The sequence below is a fragment of the Natrix helvetica genome, assembly GCF_964273705.1.
Source record: "Natrix helvetica genome assembly, chromosome: 2".
NCBI lineage: Eukaryota > Metazoa > Chordata > Lepidosauria > Squamata > Natricidae > Natrix > Natrix helvetica.
The window spans coordinates 185298093-185316679 of NC_138552.1; the positions used below are offsets into that span (position 1 = coordinate 185298093).

Below are 18587 nucleotides of genomic sequence, written 5' to 3' on the forward strand. Positions count from 1 at the left end.
GCTCTTCCTATAACCACTCTTTTATTACAGTTAAATTCTGAGATAGGGGACTGGCAGAGAATATACGTAATTGGCAGAGAATAGCGATGCATATAAGCTGAAGTTACAAGGGTTCCCCAAAAGTAAGTTATTAGAATATAATTAGCCTAAAGGTTGTCAAATCTGATCCTAATTAGTCTTCTAAAAACAAGAACAACAATAATTGCATCAGTAATACACAGCAGCAATAAGAAACACACTTGGGTATAGGAATATTTGCTGGCTGTACACCTGATTGCTGTGCTACTTTGTAAGTGCATCCATTTCTGAGTCTATCATGCCTGAAATCAGACTCAGCTGAAAATCTGATCCTGCCCTATTATTGCAGTTTATATACCTGTATCACACACACTGTACTGTAATTGTTATAAGCTGCTTTACGAGGCAATTTGTGATTGAAATCTGAGATGAAATACTATAATTTAATAGCAAAGCTCATTCATATATTCCTTCAAACATAAAAGTTAACAAGTCTTTAGAATGAAGACATATTTTAGCTACTCACCTTGCTATAGTCTATTAAGTCTTCTTCGCCTTGAGTCTTAAACCATATAAGAAAAACAAATAAAATTATATTACTATAAGCCTGTAAATCATAAGCTGTACAAAGCTCTAAGAAAAATCTAACACATTGTGCTAAATAGGTAAAGGTTTTCCTGTCAGTCATGTCCAACTCTAGGGCCCTCTGCTCATCTCTGTTTCTTGGCCAAGGGAGCAGCGTTGTCTGAAAACAATTTCCGTGGTCATGTGTGCTATACGCCAAAGGCACAAAGAATGCTGTTACTTTCCCACCAAAGTGGTACTTATTAATCTACTCTCATTTGCATGCTTTTGAATTGCTATGTGGGCAGGAGCAGAGGCAAGTAATGGAAGCTCACCCTATTGTGTGAAGCTCGAGTCTCAATCCCAGGCTATCAGTTCTCCAGCCAAGAAGCTCAGCCTCTTTAATCACTGAGCCCTCGTGCCCCTGTGCTAAATAGTAGACCCATATATTTTTTTCATCAGGTTTAAGGACTCACATTTGGCTTGTCAGGTGTCTACTGGTTTCTGTTCTACTGACATCTTTCAGAGAGTGGACATGATACATGCTGCTCAAAGAAACTAGTTCTTTCAACTACCCCTCAAGTGGAATTCTTTCTTTTGTTTCTGAGAAAGACTGTGATGAGTTTATGGATCAATGAAGCATGGCCCTTAGCCACATTCCACATTACTTTCCTCTATGCAATTACAGTCTCATGAGAAAGAATGGGAGCAAGCAAATCACGTCCACCTCTGTATGTAACCCATAGTAGCAAATACAGCTCTGAAGGATCAGCCTCACATAAAGACAGACCTTGCAATGTATAAAATACACACTGTCAAACTTTTTAAAGGGTTCACTCTATCTCCCATTTAAACTACCCATTGAAGAAAGGATCATATATTAAATGACTTATATCAAGGCTTACATTAAAATGCTTCTATTTGAGATAGCTTTTGGGAAGGAACCACAATCATAAGATAAGCAATAATATCAAAGCCAGTAGGCTAACATGTGCCCAACCAGCTGTGTTTTGAATTATAATCATATATGCATGAGCAGCTCATTCCCTCTGCTTTATGCTAGAAATATTCAATTATTGTAAAACTAAAACTGTAGGGAAGGCAGGCATATTTTAAATTACATTTATTTTTGTATTTTAATAAAATTGAGTCTAACCGGATGAATTTTAAAAAGAAATTACCATAAGAATCATAGACTTTATGCACATAAACACACTCAACAGTAGCACATTTAATTTCTAGTTCTACTAAATAATAAACATGCAAAAATGGGAAAACTGTTTCTTTTCATAAATGCTTAGTGTTCTTCAAATGGAAGAGAAAAAAAAATTATAACAATAATACCTTTTATGGAACTGAATAGTTGGATTCAGACTCTATAACGGTAGTTAATGTTAACTATTAACTATAATAGCTATTAACTGTTAACTATAACTAAAAACAAATTAATATGAGGGGATGATTATAATTTTGTAAGATGTACAAACATAGCCACTATAGATGTAATTACTTATTTACCTCTTTAATTTGCTTAATCCAGACTTCTCTTCCAACAAACTCTTGATGGAATACTACAGGAGCAGAATTTAAATTAAATGGCAGGGAATCATTCGAATTTCCATCAATAAATGGCTGAATATCAGCATTTAGCTGAAAGAAGGGGATTAAAATAATGAGGTTAAGAGTAGTTATCCACAGGAAATGCATTTAACAACTAATATTGTATGAAGATTGCAAAAGACAGCTGATCTTTACACAGCTATTGAGATTTATGATCTATGATTTATGATTATTCTAATATTTCAACTGAATCTTTATGTTGATGGTTTCATTTGTTTGTTGTTAACATTACATCAATTACTTGCCATACATACCATGAATAAGATGGGATGCAATTTTCTAGATAAATACATGGACAATTTCCAAGGCGGCCAAGTACTCTCTTTTGTCCCCTTCCACAGATGCTCCGGCAGCTATCATAACTCCCCAAATCTCTCTAATTCCATACTGAGCTCCCTGTAAACCTTCTGCTCACTCCTCCTATTCGCTCACATTCGCTTCTTGGGATTAGTTGGCTACTTTGACAGCTGTCTCTGTTTTAAAGGCTGTAAGTATATCGAATCAACTTAGCACAGGGAAATGAATTCTGTGATATGCTAAATACTTCATGTAAGTATTTTTCCATGCAGTTTAGTCACAAATGAACTAAATATGTATGCGTGTGTGTGTTTTTAAAGAAACATATTATCTACAGAAAGACATGCTTCTTGAAATATGGATGCTGGCTGCTTGGCCATTCGGGAAGCTTTTAAAGGAAGTCATACCTTGTGACACATAGACATGTGCTTCCCATACTTAAACGCCATCTTCTGAATTCCTACAGCATGCTTTGCCAGCTCCATTGCAGCATGGCAGCTTTTTGCCAACAAGACACAATGAGATTGGAAAACCTGCTCTTTCCAATCTGATATTCTGATGTCGTCTGTGAGAATGTTTTCCTAGAAACACAAAGAAAGATGTTACACATTCTAAAAATAATCAACAATGATAGAACAATGTAATTGTTCAATACGTGCCACTTGAAGCAATTCATTCTGCTGGCTTGAGAGACAGAAATGATAGAAATTAATTGGTTTTTTTAAAAATGTTAAGCTTCTGCGGAATATTCTCAATATCTTTCTCCCCCTGGCATTTTACCTTTCTTAACTTATAAACCAAACTGTAAATTCCTGTGATCTATTTAGATCTCTATGCTGGGATTGTAATGTGACTGAATTATAGCTAACTACTAATTATCACACTACTAATGTAAGTATGATTGCAAAGCAAAACAAAACAAAAATATGAATATTCGCCTGGAAGAAAATATGAGTCTATAAAAAATAGGTGGTTACAGGAAAAGCTTTGTGATGGACAGAGGGAGAATTGAACAGTTACTTGCTTTACTTCTAGAATCATCCTCTTCTGTTGCTTTAAAGGAGTAGTGTCAAAAGGGGTTTCAGGATGTAAAATGGACATTTAGAGAGCCAGCTTGGTCTAGTGGTTAAGGCACCAGGCTAGAAAGCAAGAAACCATAAGTTCAAGTCTTGCCTTAGCTATGACTTTATAATTATTGTACAATTTTAAAGGTGGGATATAGACAAACCAACATCAAGATGCCTTCATATAAGTCCTGTTCTAAAAGCATTTAAATTTGCCTGGGATAGTCCAACAACTATGGATACTCAGCGTCTTAGGAGAAGCCTTCAGAACCCCAGATACTGCTGATATAACTTGAGATCACCTGATAAACAAAGATCCCATAATGTACAGACAGAACCTGCATTTGTTTTTATGGGAAATGTAATATCCATACACTGTTGGTTGATATGATATAGAGGGGCGGCGCCTAGGAGTAGAGCCTTCTCTGTGGCGGGCCCAGCCCTGTGGAATGACCTCCCCCCGGATATTAGGAATACCTCTGACCTCCGCTCCTTTCGTGTAAAGCTCAAGACCCACCTTTTTCAAGTTGCTGGCCTGGCTCAACTTTGATCCAACTATATCGCTCCTGACGGGTTTTTTATTTGGGGTATTTTAATTGCATTCAATTTATTTAGGGGTTTTTAAACATTGTGTTTTTACTTGTTTTTATCTATCAGTTCACCTCCTCCTTGTATATGTCGTATATATGTCTTGGTATATGTTTTGTTATATGTATGTCGATATATTTATTTCCTATGTTTTGTTGTACGCCGCCCCGAGTCCTTCGGGAGAGGGTGCGGCTAAGAAATAAATATTTATTATTATTATTATTATTATTATTATTATTATTATTATTATTATTATTATTATTATTATTATTATTATTATTATTATATATTATTCAAAATGGTTCACCAACATTTTGATTACATCTAGGACTTTTTATTATTGCAGTGACTTCTCTTTCTTTTTTATTATCTACCATGAAGAGATTTAATGGTCTCTATCAGGGGTGGGTTCCGGCTGCCGCTACTGCTGGTTGGCTCAGGGACATGCCACGCATGCACGCTTGATGTACGCATGCTCAGTGCAACAAAAATTGCTATGCGCAGAAGGCAAAAACAAGATGGTGTCACCTACGGCACCGCTGGGAGAACCGATTCGGGGGAGTGGCAGGCCTAGGTCCCTGCCGGTTCCAGCGACCCAGGCCGGCAAGTTACTACCGGTTCAACTGAACTGGTAGGAAGCCACCTCTGGTCGCTATCAAGAGTAAATAGCTGCAAAAAAAAAGCACAGAACCTATTTGGTGACTGCCTTCAGGATGGGCTGGAAGGCAGCTAAAGATCCAGGCAAAAAGTGATTATGCCATCTACACAATTCTGGCTCTATGAGTTACTTCAATTAAGTTGCTTAGAAAAGAGAACTAAATCTGCATGACACTATAATTTTCTAGTAAGGTATTATCTGACATAAAATTGGTAAGAAAAGAAATAAAATCCCTGCATTCAGTTGTAATCTTCCTCCTTTGTGGTTACTGCCAAAGAGTGCTGTGTTGCAAGGGGATAATATGAGACTGATGGGGAAAGTAGTACAATTCCTCAAAGCCAGCTTGCTGAACGTTGTACCATTTCATTTCATTGTTTTCAACTTCCATGAAGGGAGGTGATAATGGGAAAAGAGAAGGCAACAAGGGAAACCACACATTTGCTCTTCTATTTGTGACAGTTCAGTAACTGGCAATCACGTTTACTTTAGAACAGGGATCTCCAACCTTTTGGACCTCGGGGACCACCAAATCTGTAATTTAAAATCCCGCGGACCACTGGATGGGAGGGTCATCCGCCTTTCGGGCCTACCTGTATGCTTCTGCGAGGCCTCCAAGTAGGAGGTCCGAGAGAAAGCACCTGGTCCAGGCACACAGCCTGGAAACCTCTTTTGTGTTCTTTCTCTCAAGAAGCTTGGTCAATCTGAGTGAAGGAAAACGAAGACAGGCAGACTGACGACGGCTTGCTGACGTTGGTGGGAAAGTCGGTCCCATATTCCAGAGCTGTAATAGTCACAGGACTGGCCCTTTGGTTATCCCGGAGCAGCTCCTCCACCTAGGTGAACTGGCCTGCAGGGGAGCTCCCCATCAGGCCAGTGCACCCGGGTGGAGGAGCTGCTCTGGGATGACCAAAGGGCCAGTCCTGTGACTACTACAGCTCTGGAATATGGAACCAGGCCATGGTGGGGCTGGAAATCTCTGTCATAGGTGGGTGGCACGTGCAATGTGCAACTTTGCAGGTGGTGCAACATGCAAAAGGAGCACAGCCCTCGACAGCTGGAACAAGGTAATGATGCTATTGCAGCGGGGGGGGGGGCAAGTGGCCCGAAGCGGTGGTAGTGATGGCTGGAAGGAATGAAAGCAAAGTGCTACTTACATTTGCGCGGCATCAGCATCCCACCTTTGCTGCGGTAAATTTACACCAGCTGGTGGTACCAAGGCAGCCCTCGTCTCCTGCTGCTTGAGGCTCAGAGTGGTAAACCACATTCAGGAAGCATTGCAGCAAAGAGAAGCAGCCGTAGTCAACCCTACCTTTGCTGCCCATTGCAGATGGTAGATCGGCCCCCTGCAAACTCTCATCTCTCAAGGAGCCTGGCCGAAGTTTACTCAGTGCTGCTTCAGCGAGGACTCGAGAGATGAGAAATTGCAGGGGGTTGATCTAGTGTCCGCAATGGACAGCAAAGGTAGGGTTGACCCCGGGCACTTCTCTCCGCTAACAGGCAGCCAAGCTAACTGCCTGAAGGACCCCATCCTGTCCCTGGGAATCAAAGTGCTGTAGTGCTAGCGGTATGGGAAACCTCTGCTGGGCTCCTCGAGTGAAATGCAAAGATTTCTCTGTGAACCACCGAAATTTTCTTATGGACCAAGGTAAGTGCTCTAAAAGCATGTTCACCTAAAATCTGAATTACTGTTTACTTATTAAATTTATATGCTGACCACCTCACTCTGAAATGTTATTTTATTCATTTTTATTTATATGAGTATGATTTCATTTAAACACTGTTAAATCTTAATCTTTATTTATGCAGAAGAATCGTACGGCTGGCAAAAAGTAACAGATTTTGAAAGGAGATATGTTTGTTGTCAAGTAAGGCACATGTTCGTTTTCAGTTTTTACATTTTACCTAAAATGAATCATCTCACTAGATTGGGTATAAATGTCTGGCTATTATCATTTGCAGAAATGTAGCAACTGCTTCCTCCAGAACCAGAGATTTGATGTGACACTGAATGAATGTAAGAACAGAAGTGGAAGATGCAGACGAACGGGCTGAAACAAGGAAGTGTATTGTTTCCAACATTGTATAACATATATACAATTGATTAACCAGTTCCCAACAACTATTCATCTATGCGGATGATACAGCAGTGGCCGCACAAGGATCAATTATGGATGAGCTAGCTGGGAAGCCTATGGTAGCACTTGTAGAATAAAGACCATATTACACTATCAAGGGATAAGTCTATGTTGCACACATCAGCTTTGGCCTTGATGTCTGCTCCAGTGTGTGGCACATCTGCACATAAAAAACACATTGATATCACCATCAATGAAGAAGGAACAGAATGTCTCAAACCTACACCAATTGAGAAACTATATCATCTTGCTGGCATTGCTCCATCTAAGATCAAGAGAAAGGTAGCAGCAGACGCTGAGAGAACTAAACAAGAGAATGATCCTTGACATCCTCTGAATGGCCCCAAACAGATCTAGGAACAGCTTTATGGCACGAACAAACATTATTGTGGATACACAAAACCAAAAACAAATTAAAAGATGGAGGAAGAAGACCATCAAGCAAGGAATAACATTAAAGGAGGATCTGGCTGAAGGATCCGACCTACCTTATAGTACCTGGAGAACTCTGAATAGGTTGAGAGTTGGCGTGCCTAAGTGTAAAGTTAATGTGTCAAGTGAAGGCTCTTAGCAGATAATAACATGCTGTGTGAATGTGGAGAGAAACAGAACCCAGCCCATCTGCTAGTATGTCGAATGACTTATTTTTGGCCAACAACAAAACCAAGAAGGTGGCTTCATTCTGATAGTTTAAAGTTTGATCTGGACATGGAGCAAGAAGCAACGGCATCCAAAGAAGGCATTCAGTCTGAGTACCTATTAATAATGGATGCAAATCAACTGCTTCATTTATTTGAATTAACATTCCACAAGGGTTGTCTGCCCACATGTGAAACAATTAGCATCCTATAATGTCAAATGTATTTAAAAGTAACTAGTATACATACATAACAATGGGTGGGCTCTGTCCTGAAAATAATTTGCAGACCCAGACATTTCTGTTATCAGCCCATAGTAACTGCTATTATAAATATATATTTGTCTTGACCCTTAAAGAATAATTACTGGATAAAATGCTACAGTATTATGAAAATGATCACTTTTAAATATGGAAATACATACATTCCAATCAGTAGTGAGATTCAATTTTTTTTACTACTGGTACTGTGGGCATGGCATGGCTTGGTGGGCATGGCAGGGGAAGGATACTGCAAAATCTCCATTCCCACCCACTCCAGGGGAAGGTTACTGCAAAATCCCCATTTCCACCCAATCATTGGGACTTGGGAGGCAGAGAATAGATGGGGGTGTGGCCAGTCAGAGGTGGTATTTACCGGTTCTCCAAACTACTCAAAATTTCCACTAGTAGTTCTCCAGAACTGGTCAGAACCTGCTGAATACTACCTCTAATTCCAATGTAGGAGGTCCTGAGAAGATTCTCGTATAAGGATTATCTATCAATAAAGATGTGTGCATATACACACAAAGCAGGGAAGCTGCTTTCTCTTAGGATATTTCTAAGTAATAGCAAGATGGCATCAGCATACACAATAGTGCCTCTGATATTACAATGCTGGAAAAAAATTAAGATGGGTGAAACTTCCTGAAGATAGCCAAGTATTATGAAATCTCTGCATTTTCACATATCCTATGAGATTTTAGCCATTTACATTTTAAACTTCACACTTTATAATAACTAACTTTCTCTTATAAGAATTATGGCCATGCAATCCCTCACTTTTGATTAAAAAAAAGTTTTGGAATGCCCAGAAGCATGAACACAGAACTTGCTTACAATATTCTAGCTGAAGAAGTCTGGGAGTTGAAATCCACATATCTTAAATTTGCCAAGTTGGAAAAACATGGATCTAAACCACAGTGCCCAGTTTCTGGAGGACATCCTTCTCCCAAGAACATCTGCCCATACAACAAGAGGTATAAGGAGGACCTGTGTCTTTTAAACTTTGCGATCTCATGGGACCTAGAAAGTGTGCTTTTTCATACTGCTCCTATGGTCTGGAATAGTCTCCCATCCAATACAGAACAGGCCTCAACTCTGCTTTCCTTTCTACTTTCATATACCCCCCCCCCCCCAAAAAGGGTATATATGAAGCTGAAACTTTCTGCAGTACTAATAGAAACACCATACAGTATGGTAAGTTGTGACACATACATAATTCAGAAGTAAACTGTAAAGTCTTAGTATAATTTAAAGCTCCATAAATATATTTAGGATGCAAATACAAAGATAACATTTCTGCCAAAGTTTATATAAATGCAACCACATTTTAAAAAGAAAGCTAAAGTATGACAGTTCCTGCAATCTGGTGAAACTGTTCGATATTATTAAACACACACAGCATATATTATATACCAAAATGGACAAAGTACTGGGAGAAAAATTTAGAATTTGGAAATAGGATATTCTGATTCCATCTTTCATTTTTCTTGTATCTAGTCTTTTCTTCTATCTAGTCTTCTCTATGGTTAAGCATTTACCCTTATTCCTATCCAGGTAAGTCTCACATATGCAGGCCAAGCAGGTCCACTTATTCCTCAATTAACAAGTTGTGGAGGATTACGGTCTTATTACAAATAAACCTGGCATTAACTAACAGAAGCCTGAAGCAAGATACCCAGCAACACCACAAAGAACATAGGGAAGAGGCAATTAATTCTGAAGAGGACGGCATCTCCTTCCAGAACTCCATCCAGGACTTCCCATCTTATCTCCCTCTGCCAGTCACTGTGGTAATTTGTCTTCTATCCCTATAACTCATACGAAATATCCTCAGTCTAAGCAACATCCTCAAGCCCTGAAACATCTTTCCAATCAAACTTTCTCCTCACTGTCAAACATCATTCGAGTCTGACTATCAAGCTAAATGGGCTTTTCTGTCAGCACTATTACGGTATGCTGTATAGTCTGCTTCCAATGTACTTCATATTACTTGCAAAAATATGTTTGGTTGTGTATAAGACTATGCACTATACGTGCTCTCTCCCCAGAGGTGGGTTCCTACAGGTTCGAGGGAGGGAGGGAGGAAGAGAGAGAAAAAGGAGAGAAGGACTACAAGCCTGGCACTAGACACAGCTTCAGAGGATGCTTTGAAACAGCAAACAATCCAGGGCTGGAAGGGACCTCAGAGGCCATCTAGTTCAACCCCCTGCTCCAGCAGGAGACCTTATATCAGTGATGGTGAACCTTTTGTGGCTTGCCTGCCAAAACTGGGGGGAGTGCAAGGGGGTTGTGTGCTGGTGTGCCACACCCATAATGCTATGTGCATGACCCCAGCGCACATGCGTGCACGACTAGCTTTCCCCCCATTTTTGGTGTGCTTTTTTCGCCCTCCCTAGGCTCCAAAGGCTTTATAGGAGCTTGGAGAGGGCAAAAACAGCCTCCCTCGGCCTCCTGGAGCTTCCCTGAAGCCTCCAGAGCACGAAAAACCAGCCCCAGGGGCAAACCAGAAGTTTGGACTTCCAGTTTGCTCGTAGGGGCGGTTTTAGCCCTCTGGAGCCTTCAGGGGCCTTCAGGAGGCCTCCCTGAAGGCTCTGAAGGCCAAAAAATGACCCTACGATCAAACCAGAAGTGACTTCTGGTTTGTCCATATGGCCATTTTTCATCCTCCAGAGCCTTCAGGGGCTTTCCGGAGGCTTCCCTGAAGGCTCCAGAGGGCAAAAAACGGCTTTACAAGCAGCTGGAAGTGACTTCCGGTTTGCTCGTAGGGTCGTTTTTTGCCCTCTGGAGCCTTCAGGGAAGCTCCTGAATACTCTGGAGGGCGAAAAATGGCCTCAAAAGAAGATCCATCCTGATCAAAAGGGGTTTTTTTAATCAAAAAGGCAAATTAAAGATAATATGGGAATAATTCTGGACACTTTGGAGTATTATGAGGCGCGCTCCGGAAAAAAAAGGCTTTGATGTTTTTAGACGCTCAAAAAGCATTTGATAATGTGAATTGGCGATTTATGTTTTTACAACTGAAACAGATGAATTTTGATAAGAAATTTACCCAAGCCATTCAAGTCATATACCACAAACAGCAAATATAATGATAAATGGAGAATTGAAGATCCTATTGAAATAAAGAAAGGTACGAGACTTTTTGTTTTAACATTAGAAGTGTTAAGTAGAAAAGATCAGAGAAGAAGAAATAAAAGGAATGAAAATTGAAAAAGAAGAATATAAACTACAAGCATTTGCAGATGACTTTTTTTCATTCTTGAGGACCCATTAGAAATGGCACACAAATTGATAGAATAGAGGAATATGGAAAGTAGCAGATTTGAAAATGAATAAAGATAAAATGAAGATTTTGACAAAGAATATACCATCAAGACAAAAGGAAGAATTGGCAGAAGACTTGGAGATTCAAGTCACAAACAAGGTCAAATATTTGGGGATATACTTAACTGCAAGATGCAGCACACTTAAAGAGAATAACTATCATAAACTTAAGCAGCAGATTGCGACTGACTTAATGAAATGGGAAAACCTACAATTATCAATGATAGGGAGAATATCTACAATCAAAATGAACAACTTACCCAGAATTTTATATCTGTTCCAGACTATTCTAATTAGATTAGGAAAAGACTATTTTGATGAATTAAATAAAATAGTGCTGAAGTTTATTTGGCAGGGGGGAAAAGCAAGAATAAAACTAAAATTGTTACAAGATGCTAGAATAAGACAAAGAACTGGGCTTACCTAACTGGGAATTATGTTACCAGGCAACAGGTTTGATGTGGGTTAAGGAGTGGATAACATTAAGGAACTCAGATTATTGACTGTAGGACATGACTTACTGTTGGGATGGCATGCTTTTTTATGGTATAAGGGAACTAAAACACAGGGTTATTTTAGAAGACATTATTTACGGGAGGCTTTGTTACTGAATTGGGAGAAGATCAAAAGGCAATATTATTTAAAAATCCCAGTCTGGCGATCAATTATTGAAGCTTTTTCATATCCAATAATATACAAAAAGGAACAAACAGTTAGATATGGTGAAATATTGAATGCAGAGGGTGAACTTAAATCTATGCAAAAGTTGAAACAGGAGGAATAGGAATGAATTGGTCTTCATGTGTGCAAATACAATCTATATATGATAAAGATCGTAAAACGGAAGGTTTCTATGATAAAATGACTGAATTAGACAAAATTTTGAACGGTACTGATGAAAAAGTAATAAAAAAACTATATGGACACTCACTAGAGGGTAAGTTAAAGGAAGAACAAGTTAAAGAATCTATGATAGGTTGGGGGGGGAAATTTTGGACATGGAATTGAACTAGAGAAATGGAAGAAAATGTGGTCTCAAAATTTATAAAATGACAATGTCAACAGCATAAAAGGTATAAGATGTTTTGCAGGTGGCACCTAGCCCCCAACGAGAATAGCAAGAATGTCCAAGAACAAGTCGGAAAAGTGTTGGAAATGTCATCAGACACCGGATTCAAATGTGGTGGACACATATGTGGTTCATATGTGGTGGACTTGCATAGAAGCTAAAAGGTACTGGACTAAAATCCACACGTGGTTGGAGAAAATGATACAAAAACACATAGACTTTAAACCAGAGATTTTTTTTATTGGGAATCATACCAGAAACATATAATAAAGATCTGAAATATTGGATTGTAAATGTTTTAACGGCAGCTAGAATTGCATTTGCAAAAAATTGGAAAAATGAGAAAATACCAACGCAGGAGGAAGTTGTTCGAAAAACAATGGATGTGCTGAAATGAGTAAATTGACATTCGAAATTAGAGAACAAGAAGATGAACAATTTTATAAGGTATAGGATTTGTTCTACCAGTGGTTAGATTAAAAAAAATGGAAATGAAAAATCTTGGAGAAGTCTTTCATATTGTAATAACAGAATGAGATAGGTGATATCATAAAGACATATTATTATTGAATAGATTGATAATGATGCAATGGAATATTGGTATATATATGAATCGAATATCTAGAATATTTTGTTTAAAATGAAGGAATAACAATTGTAGTTGAATATATTATATACAATGATAACAATGTATCTATGTATATTTGATGGACAATCTGTGATTTTAGATACAATTGAAAGTGGTGATGCACAAGTACAAAATGGAGATTTTTTTTCATATTGTAAGAACAATAGAATGAGATAGGCGATACCATAAAGACATATTATTACTAAATAGACTAATAATGACGTAATGGAAAGTTGGTATATACAGTGGGGCAAAAAAGTATTTAGTCAGCGACCAATTGTGCAAGTTCTCACACTTAAAAAGATGAGAGAGGCCTGTAATTGGCATCATAGGTAGACCTCAACTACGAGAGACAAAATGTTAAAAAAAAACCCAAACAATCACATTGGCTGATTTGGAAATAATTTATTTGCAAATTATGGTGGAAAATAAGTATTTGGTCAATATCAAAAGTTCATCTCAATATTTTGTTATATATCCTTTGTTGGCAATGACAGAGGTCAAACATTTTCTGTAAGTCTTCACAAGGTTGGCACAGACTGTTGCTGGTATGTTGGCCCATTCCTCCATACATGAATCTAACCTCTAGAATATTTGCTTAAATTGAAGGAAAAACAATTGTAAGCTGAACATATGATCAACAATGATAATAATGTACCTTCAGTGCTGTTCTAACTTTGAATGGTTACTAAACTGTTGTAAGTCGAGGACTACCTGTACCTAATCAAGTTTAGCTTGAAAACATTTTAAATACAGAGGTGTAGGTATTCCTCACTTATTAACAATAGGAACCAGCAATTCCCATTGCTAAGTGGTGCAGTCAGTAAGTAAAACCTCACATGACCATGCTGACTTACAACATCAGCTCCAGCTGCAGTTTTTAAGCAAATTACTGTGGATCATTAAGTAGGATGCCATGGTAACTCTGCTGGGGTTTGCTTGTTGAAAGACAGCTATGAAAGCTGCAAATACTGTTCACAAGACCCCGGGGAAGCTGCAAATGTTCACTGATTGCCCAGTGCCTGAATTGCAATCGCATGACTATGTGGATGCAACTGCAAGAACCAGTTATAAATCTCCTTTTCAGTGCTGTCATAACTTGGTTGCTGAACAAGTAGTCGGTAAGCAAGGACTACCCGTATCACAACATGTGCCTTCTTTACTCCATCTTAGTTCACTTCATCTAGTCCGCTTTAGCACATAATATTGTCTTGGGTATTTAATGCAGCCAATTGGAGTGAATTCTCCAAGCCATCAGGCTATAGAGCAGTGATGGCTAACCTTTTCCGGAGCGAGTAGCCAAAGCACATGCGTGCCATAGGTTCGCCATCATGGCTATAGAGAAAATAATAGAAAATAATTATAAAAATATTTCAAAATGAAAAGCACGAAATGCAATAAACTAAAGTTCCTTTTTAAAAAAAACCCGGATTCTAAATGATTTGAAGTACATCTTAATTTGTGACACTGCTGTTCGTCACACCCTGTCACACAGACAATATGGCATTGCAAACTTCAGTTAAATCTAAGTCAGAACAATGCACAGGCTGGGGAAAAAAAACATGGCAATTTGGATCATTCAGTGCTTCAGCTATAAAGTGAGATGATTCAACGATCTTTATTTTCCCATCTGTGTAGGAAAAAAGCCAATAAAATTGTGAGTCTTCAGCAGCAACACAGTAACCCTGCAAACATCTTGCATGTGATTGATGTCTCACTTAGCAGATGTCTTACTGCTTGTTGGACATGACAGGACATATTTTATTGGTCTATTAATATATGCCTCTGATGTTTGTGATAAAAAGGGTTAGAATAAATGGACCCATAAAATGCATTATTTTATTCAAATTCCACAGTAAACCGTGTTTAAATGAGAGAAAAAAAGAGGGCTCCATCCTTATTCCACAAAATATACCTTAAAGGGAAATTAAATGTGAAAGGAGAAAGAAAAATGAAATGAAGATAGATAATAAGAGAGTACAACTTTCTCTGATTACACTATTATTTAGAAGTAAACTTCAGCTGCAAGCTGACCTTCATTCTGTTCCATCTTTCACCACTCAATCTTTTCTCCATTCTTTTTCAGACAATTACAGAAACACATTAAGAAATCTAGCTTTGTCTGAAAGGACTCTGACAGGTACTACAAAGATAAAAGTACGCAATATAGAACTTCCAAAGAGATGTATACAGATAATCCTTGACCTACAGCAAGGGTGTAAAACTCAATTTCATTGAGGGCCTCATCAGAGTTGTGTTTGACCTCGGGGGGGGGGGAGCTGGGGTAGTTGTGGCCAGGGTGGGTGTGGCCAGCACGACGTCACTCATGTCCGTGATGCTTCTGCCAGTAAAAACTTGCTTCCGAGCCGTTTTGGCTGCAAGGGCCTCCTGCAACCCTCTTAAGGCTGGAATTTGGGTTCTACATTATTGCGGTTGTTAAGCGAGATACCACATAATAGACTGGATATCATGATGACTTCGATGATGGTCATTAAGCAAGTCACCACAGTCATTAAGCTAATCCAACATTTTCAAGGGGTGTTTTTTGCCATTTTCTGTTGAAAATGTGAAAAAAAATTGCAAACCCTGGTGACATGACGCGAGATGCCGCAAACGGTCTTTAAGGCAAACCAGTTACCAAGCACCTGAAATGCAATCACACAAGTGTGTGCTCAGATGGATATCTGAAAGTTGAAACTTTGAGATTGTGTCATATATAGCTTTTTAAAAATCCAGCTTCGTTTTGAATAGTTGTTAAATAGCACTAGCACTTGGATTTATATACTGCTTCACAGTGCTTTACAGCCCTCTCTAAGCGGTTTAGAGAGTCAGGACATTGCCCCCAATAATCTGGGTCCTCTTTTTACCGACCTTGGAAAGATGGAAGGCTGAGTCAATCTTCAGCCAGTGAGAATCGAACTGCCAAACTGCTGGCAGTAGGCTGTCAACAGAATTAGCCTGCAGTACTGCATTCTAACCCACTGTGCCACCACGGCTCTTAAGTCATGTGAGTGCTATTTGCAACCTTCCCAAGGGCCTTCCAACAAGACAGACAGGTATTCCTCAACTTACAACCATTCAAAGTTACAACAGCAGTGAAAAAAGCAACTTATGACTACTTTTCACACTTATGACCGTTGCAGCATCCACATGGTTGTATGATCAAAATTTGGATGCTTGGCAACGGGCATGTATTTACGACAGTTGCACTGTTCCAGGTTAATTATGTGATTACCATTTGCAATCTTCTGACAAAGAAAGTCAATGGGGGAAGCCAGATTCACATAAGAACTGCAGTGATTTGCCTTTATAACCACCAATGTCACAAAGGTTGTAAAATGGGGTGTGAGTCGCTTAACAACTTCCTTAGCAACAGAAACTAAATTGGGCTAAATTGTGGTCATAAGTGGAGGACTCCCTGTATTTACAAATGCAAAACATACTAAGAAAGAGAAACGTGACATTTTATATAATTAGAGCATCTGACTAATGGGGCGATGCTCTGAAAAGTTATGCTCTAATAATTGTAACATGAAGGGAAGTTTTGATTCAGATTAACCCAAGCTTTATTTTTTAAACTAAGAGGAAGAAAGTGTTTTAAATCTAAGGACATTTGTGAACTATCGATTTACCTTTCCCGGGCTTGAATTTTCGTAATATATTCCTTGTATTAAGTCGCCAATGGCACTTGACATTATCTCTACCACCTGAAAGAAAAAGAACAAGTTTCCAGCAAGATAAGTACAGAGTTACTAAAGGATGCTAAACTAAGAACACAGGGAGGCTTAAATAAAACAGCATCTGTATCCTGAAGGCTCTTTATACAGAGATATATTTTTTAAAAACTACATTTCAAGTTAATTTTAAAAAAGCAAAGCACCATTTGTTTTTTTATTTATTAAAGTGAAGAGTTCTCAAATTGTACATTGAGACAACCCCCCACCCCAGGGGACTATGAGCAATTTAAATCAGGCTTTGTGCAGACAAAATGGGAATGCTGTCAAAACTCATCCTATGGTTGGTTCCTTATTTTGTTTGAACAAGCCCAAAGTGGGGAGCTGCTATATTACAAGGCTGTATGATGTATAGATTAAAATTTAATTATTAAAAACAGTAAACTTATTTCTTGCCCAAACCCAACACCAATAAAGTATTAGTTTTATTCATGAGGGAGTTTTGTTCAAATACGTCTTTCACATTAATGGGTTGTGGTACTACAAAGTTAGAAAACCACTATATTAAAATATAAATTAAATAAGCTACTAGGCGTACAGAGATCAGAACAACCTTCTGGGAACTATTAAAAATTCAGCCTTTTATACCTAATATGTTTGTTCTTAAACCCAGTTAATCTTTATAACTCATTTCATATACTGGACACACTGTATTTGCATTTAGCAGCCTATCCCAGAAATGACAGTGACTTGTGCTTGGATTTTTTTTTTTTGGTCAACATGGAATTGTTATTTAGCAAACTATTATCTTTAAGGTTTTCAGATTTTCCCATTAAAAACTGAACAGAATCCAAAATAAAAAAACCAAACATAGTTTCAGCTAGATTATGGTCTCACTGGAAATAGTATAAGAAATCGGAGCTCTGATTACGAACCCCCTTTGCTAGAATAATATAGGAGGATTCAGAGCAATATATTTAATATATACCTACCTTACGGCTATCCTGCCTGCTATAGGTTTATTCTTCCATGATTAATTTCCTAGGTATATGGGTCTATATCAAATTCCCCCTCCCTCTTGCCTAAAATGGTGTCCATTTATTATTGAATTAAGAGTATTCAGTTTCAGGTTTTTATCATTCTTGTAACTGAAGCCAGCATGGAAAATAAAGGCCCAAATGTTACTTCTATAAACCTCTTAACATTCTTGATGACCATTATAGTTTCATGCATAGGCCTTCCCCCACTCTATTATGTTTAGATTAAAATCCTATATACTTTAGCTATGAAAGAAAGCCACACTGAGCCTTATATGGTTTACTTCTGAGTAAACATGGACAGCAGCATGCTTTTGATCTCTTAAACAAACATACTTAGCAGGACACCTTTGCAAATGGAACCAATTAATCTTTTTTTTAAAAAATGATGTACGGGAATTAATTTCTAAGTCTCTTTAAGAACAGCCTCCTTTTCAGAGAGAAAATTTGTCTTGCCCTTTCAGTAATCAGATACTTAAGGAAATATTGTAGCAATCTAAGCTGCAGGAGAACTGAAAGGACAATGATCCTACAGTGTTAACCCAGATGTGTTGAGTTATTTAAGTGGGGAACGGAGAAAATGAGGGACTTTTTGGGAAGGTATCAGATAAGCCTTATGCCCAAATCCAGGAGGATTGTGTATCGCCAATGGGTCTATGAAAGCCTGAAACCAAACACTCAGTGTCAGATTATATTACGGTTTATACAAGCAACATCTCAAGATTCCTCTGATGGCCGAGACACATAATACAGATCAATCACTCACTAAAAAATATTATGGTTTGTGAAACGGTTGGAGCCCAGAGACATGGCAGTAATATGAAGAAGAAGAATTTACAAAGACACTGAGTCCTACCTCTAAATGTCAAAGTGATAGTATGAGCTTTAACAATGCACCTAGCTGTGAATAGCCAGAGCTCCCCCTTCTCTGAAACTCTAGACACAACTTGACCCAGAGAAAGATCCTTTACTTTAATCAACACACATGGAAGCAAATTCCATGCTATAGC

The 18587-nt window shown here is 38.4% G+C and overlaps 1 protein-coding gene across 3 annotated transcripts in view; it reads right to left on the reverse strand.

Moving 5' to 3' along the window:
- Positions 1–18587, reverse strand: part of PDSS2 (decaprenyl diphosphate synthase subunit 2) — a 96459-nt gene that overhangs the window by 13304 nt on the left and 64568 nt on the right. For 2 of the 3 annotated variants that reach the window (XM_081942306.1, XM_081942304.1), the window contains exons 4-7: positions 16499–16573; positions 2907–3080; positions 2101–2232; positions 545–580 (exon numbers count right to left, since the gene is read on the reverse strand). In XM_081942306.1, the coding sequence (XP_081798432.1) occupies positions 545–580; positions 2101–2232; positions 2907–3080; positions 16499–16573 (417 nt within the window). The remainder of the gene's footprint in view (positions 1–544; positions 581–2100; positions 2233–2906; positions 3081–16498; positions 16574–18587) is intronic. The other variant, XM_081942305.1, reaches the window with a different exon arrangement.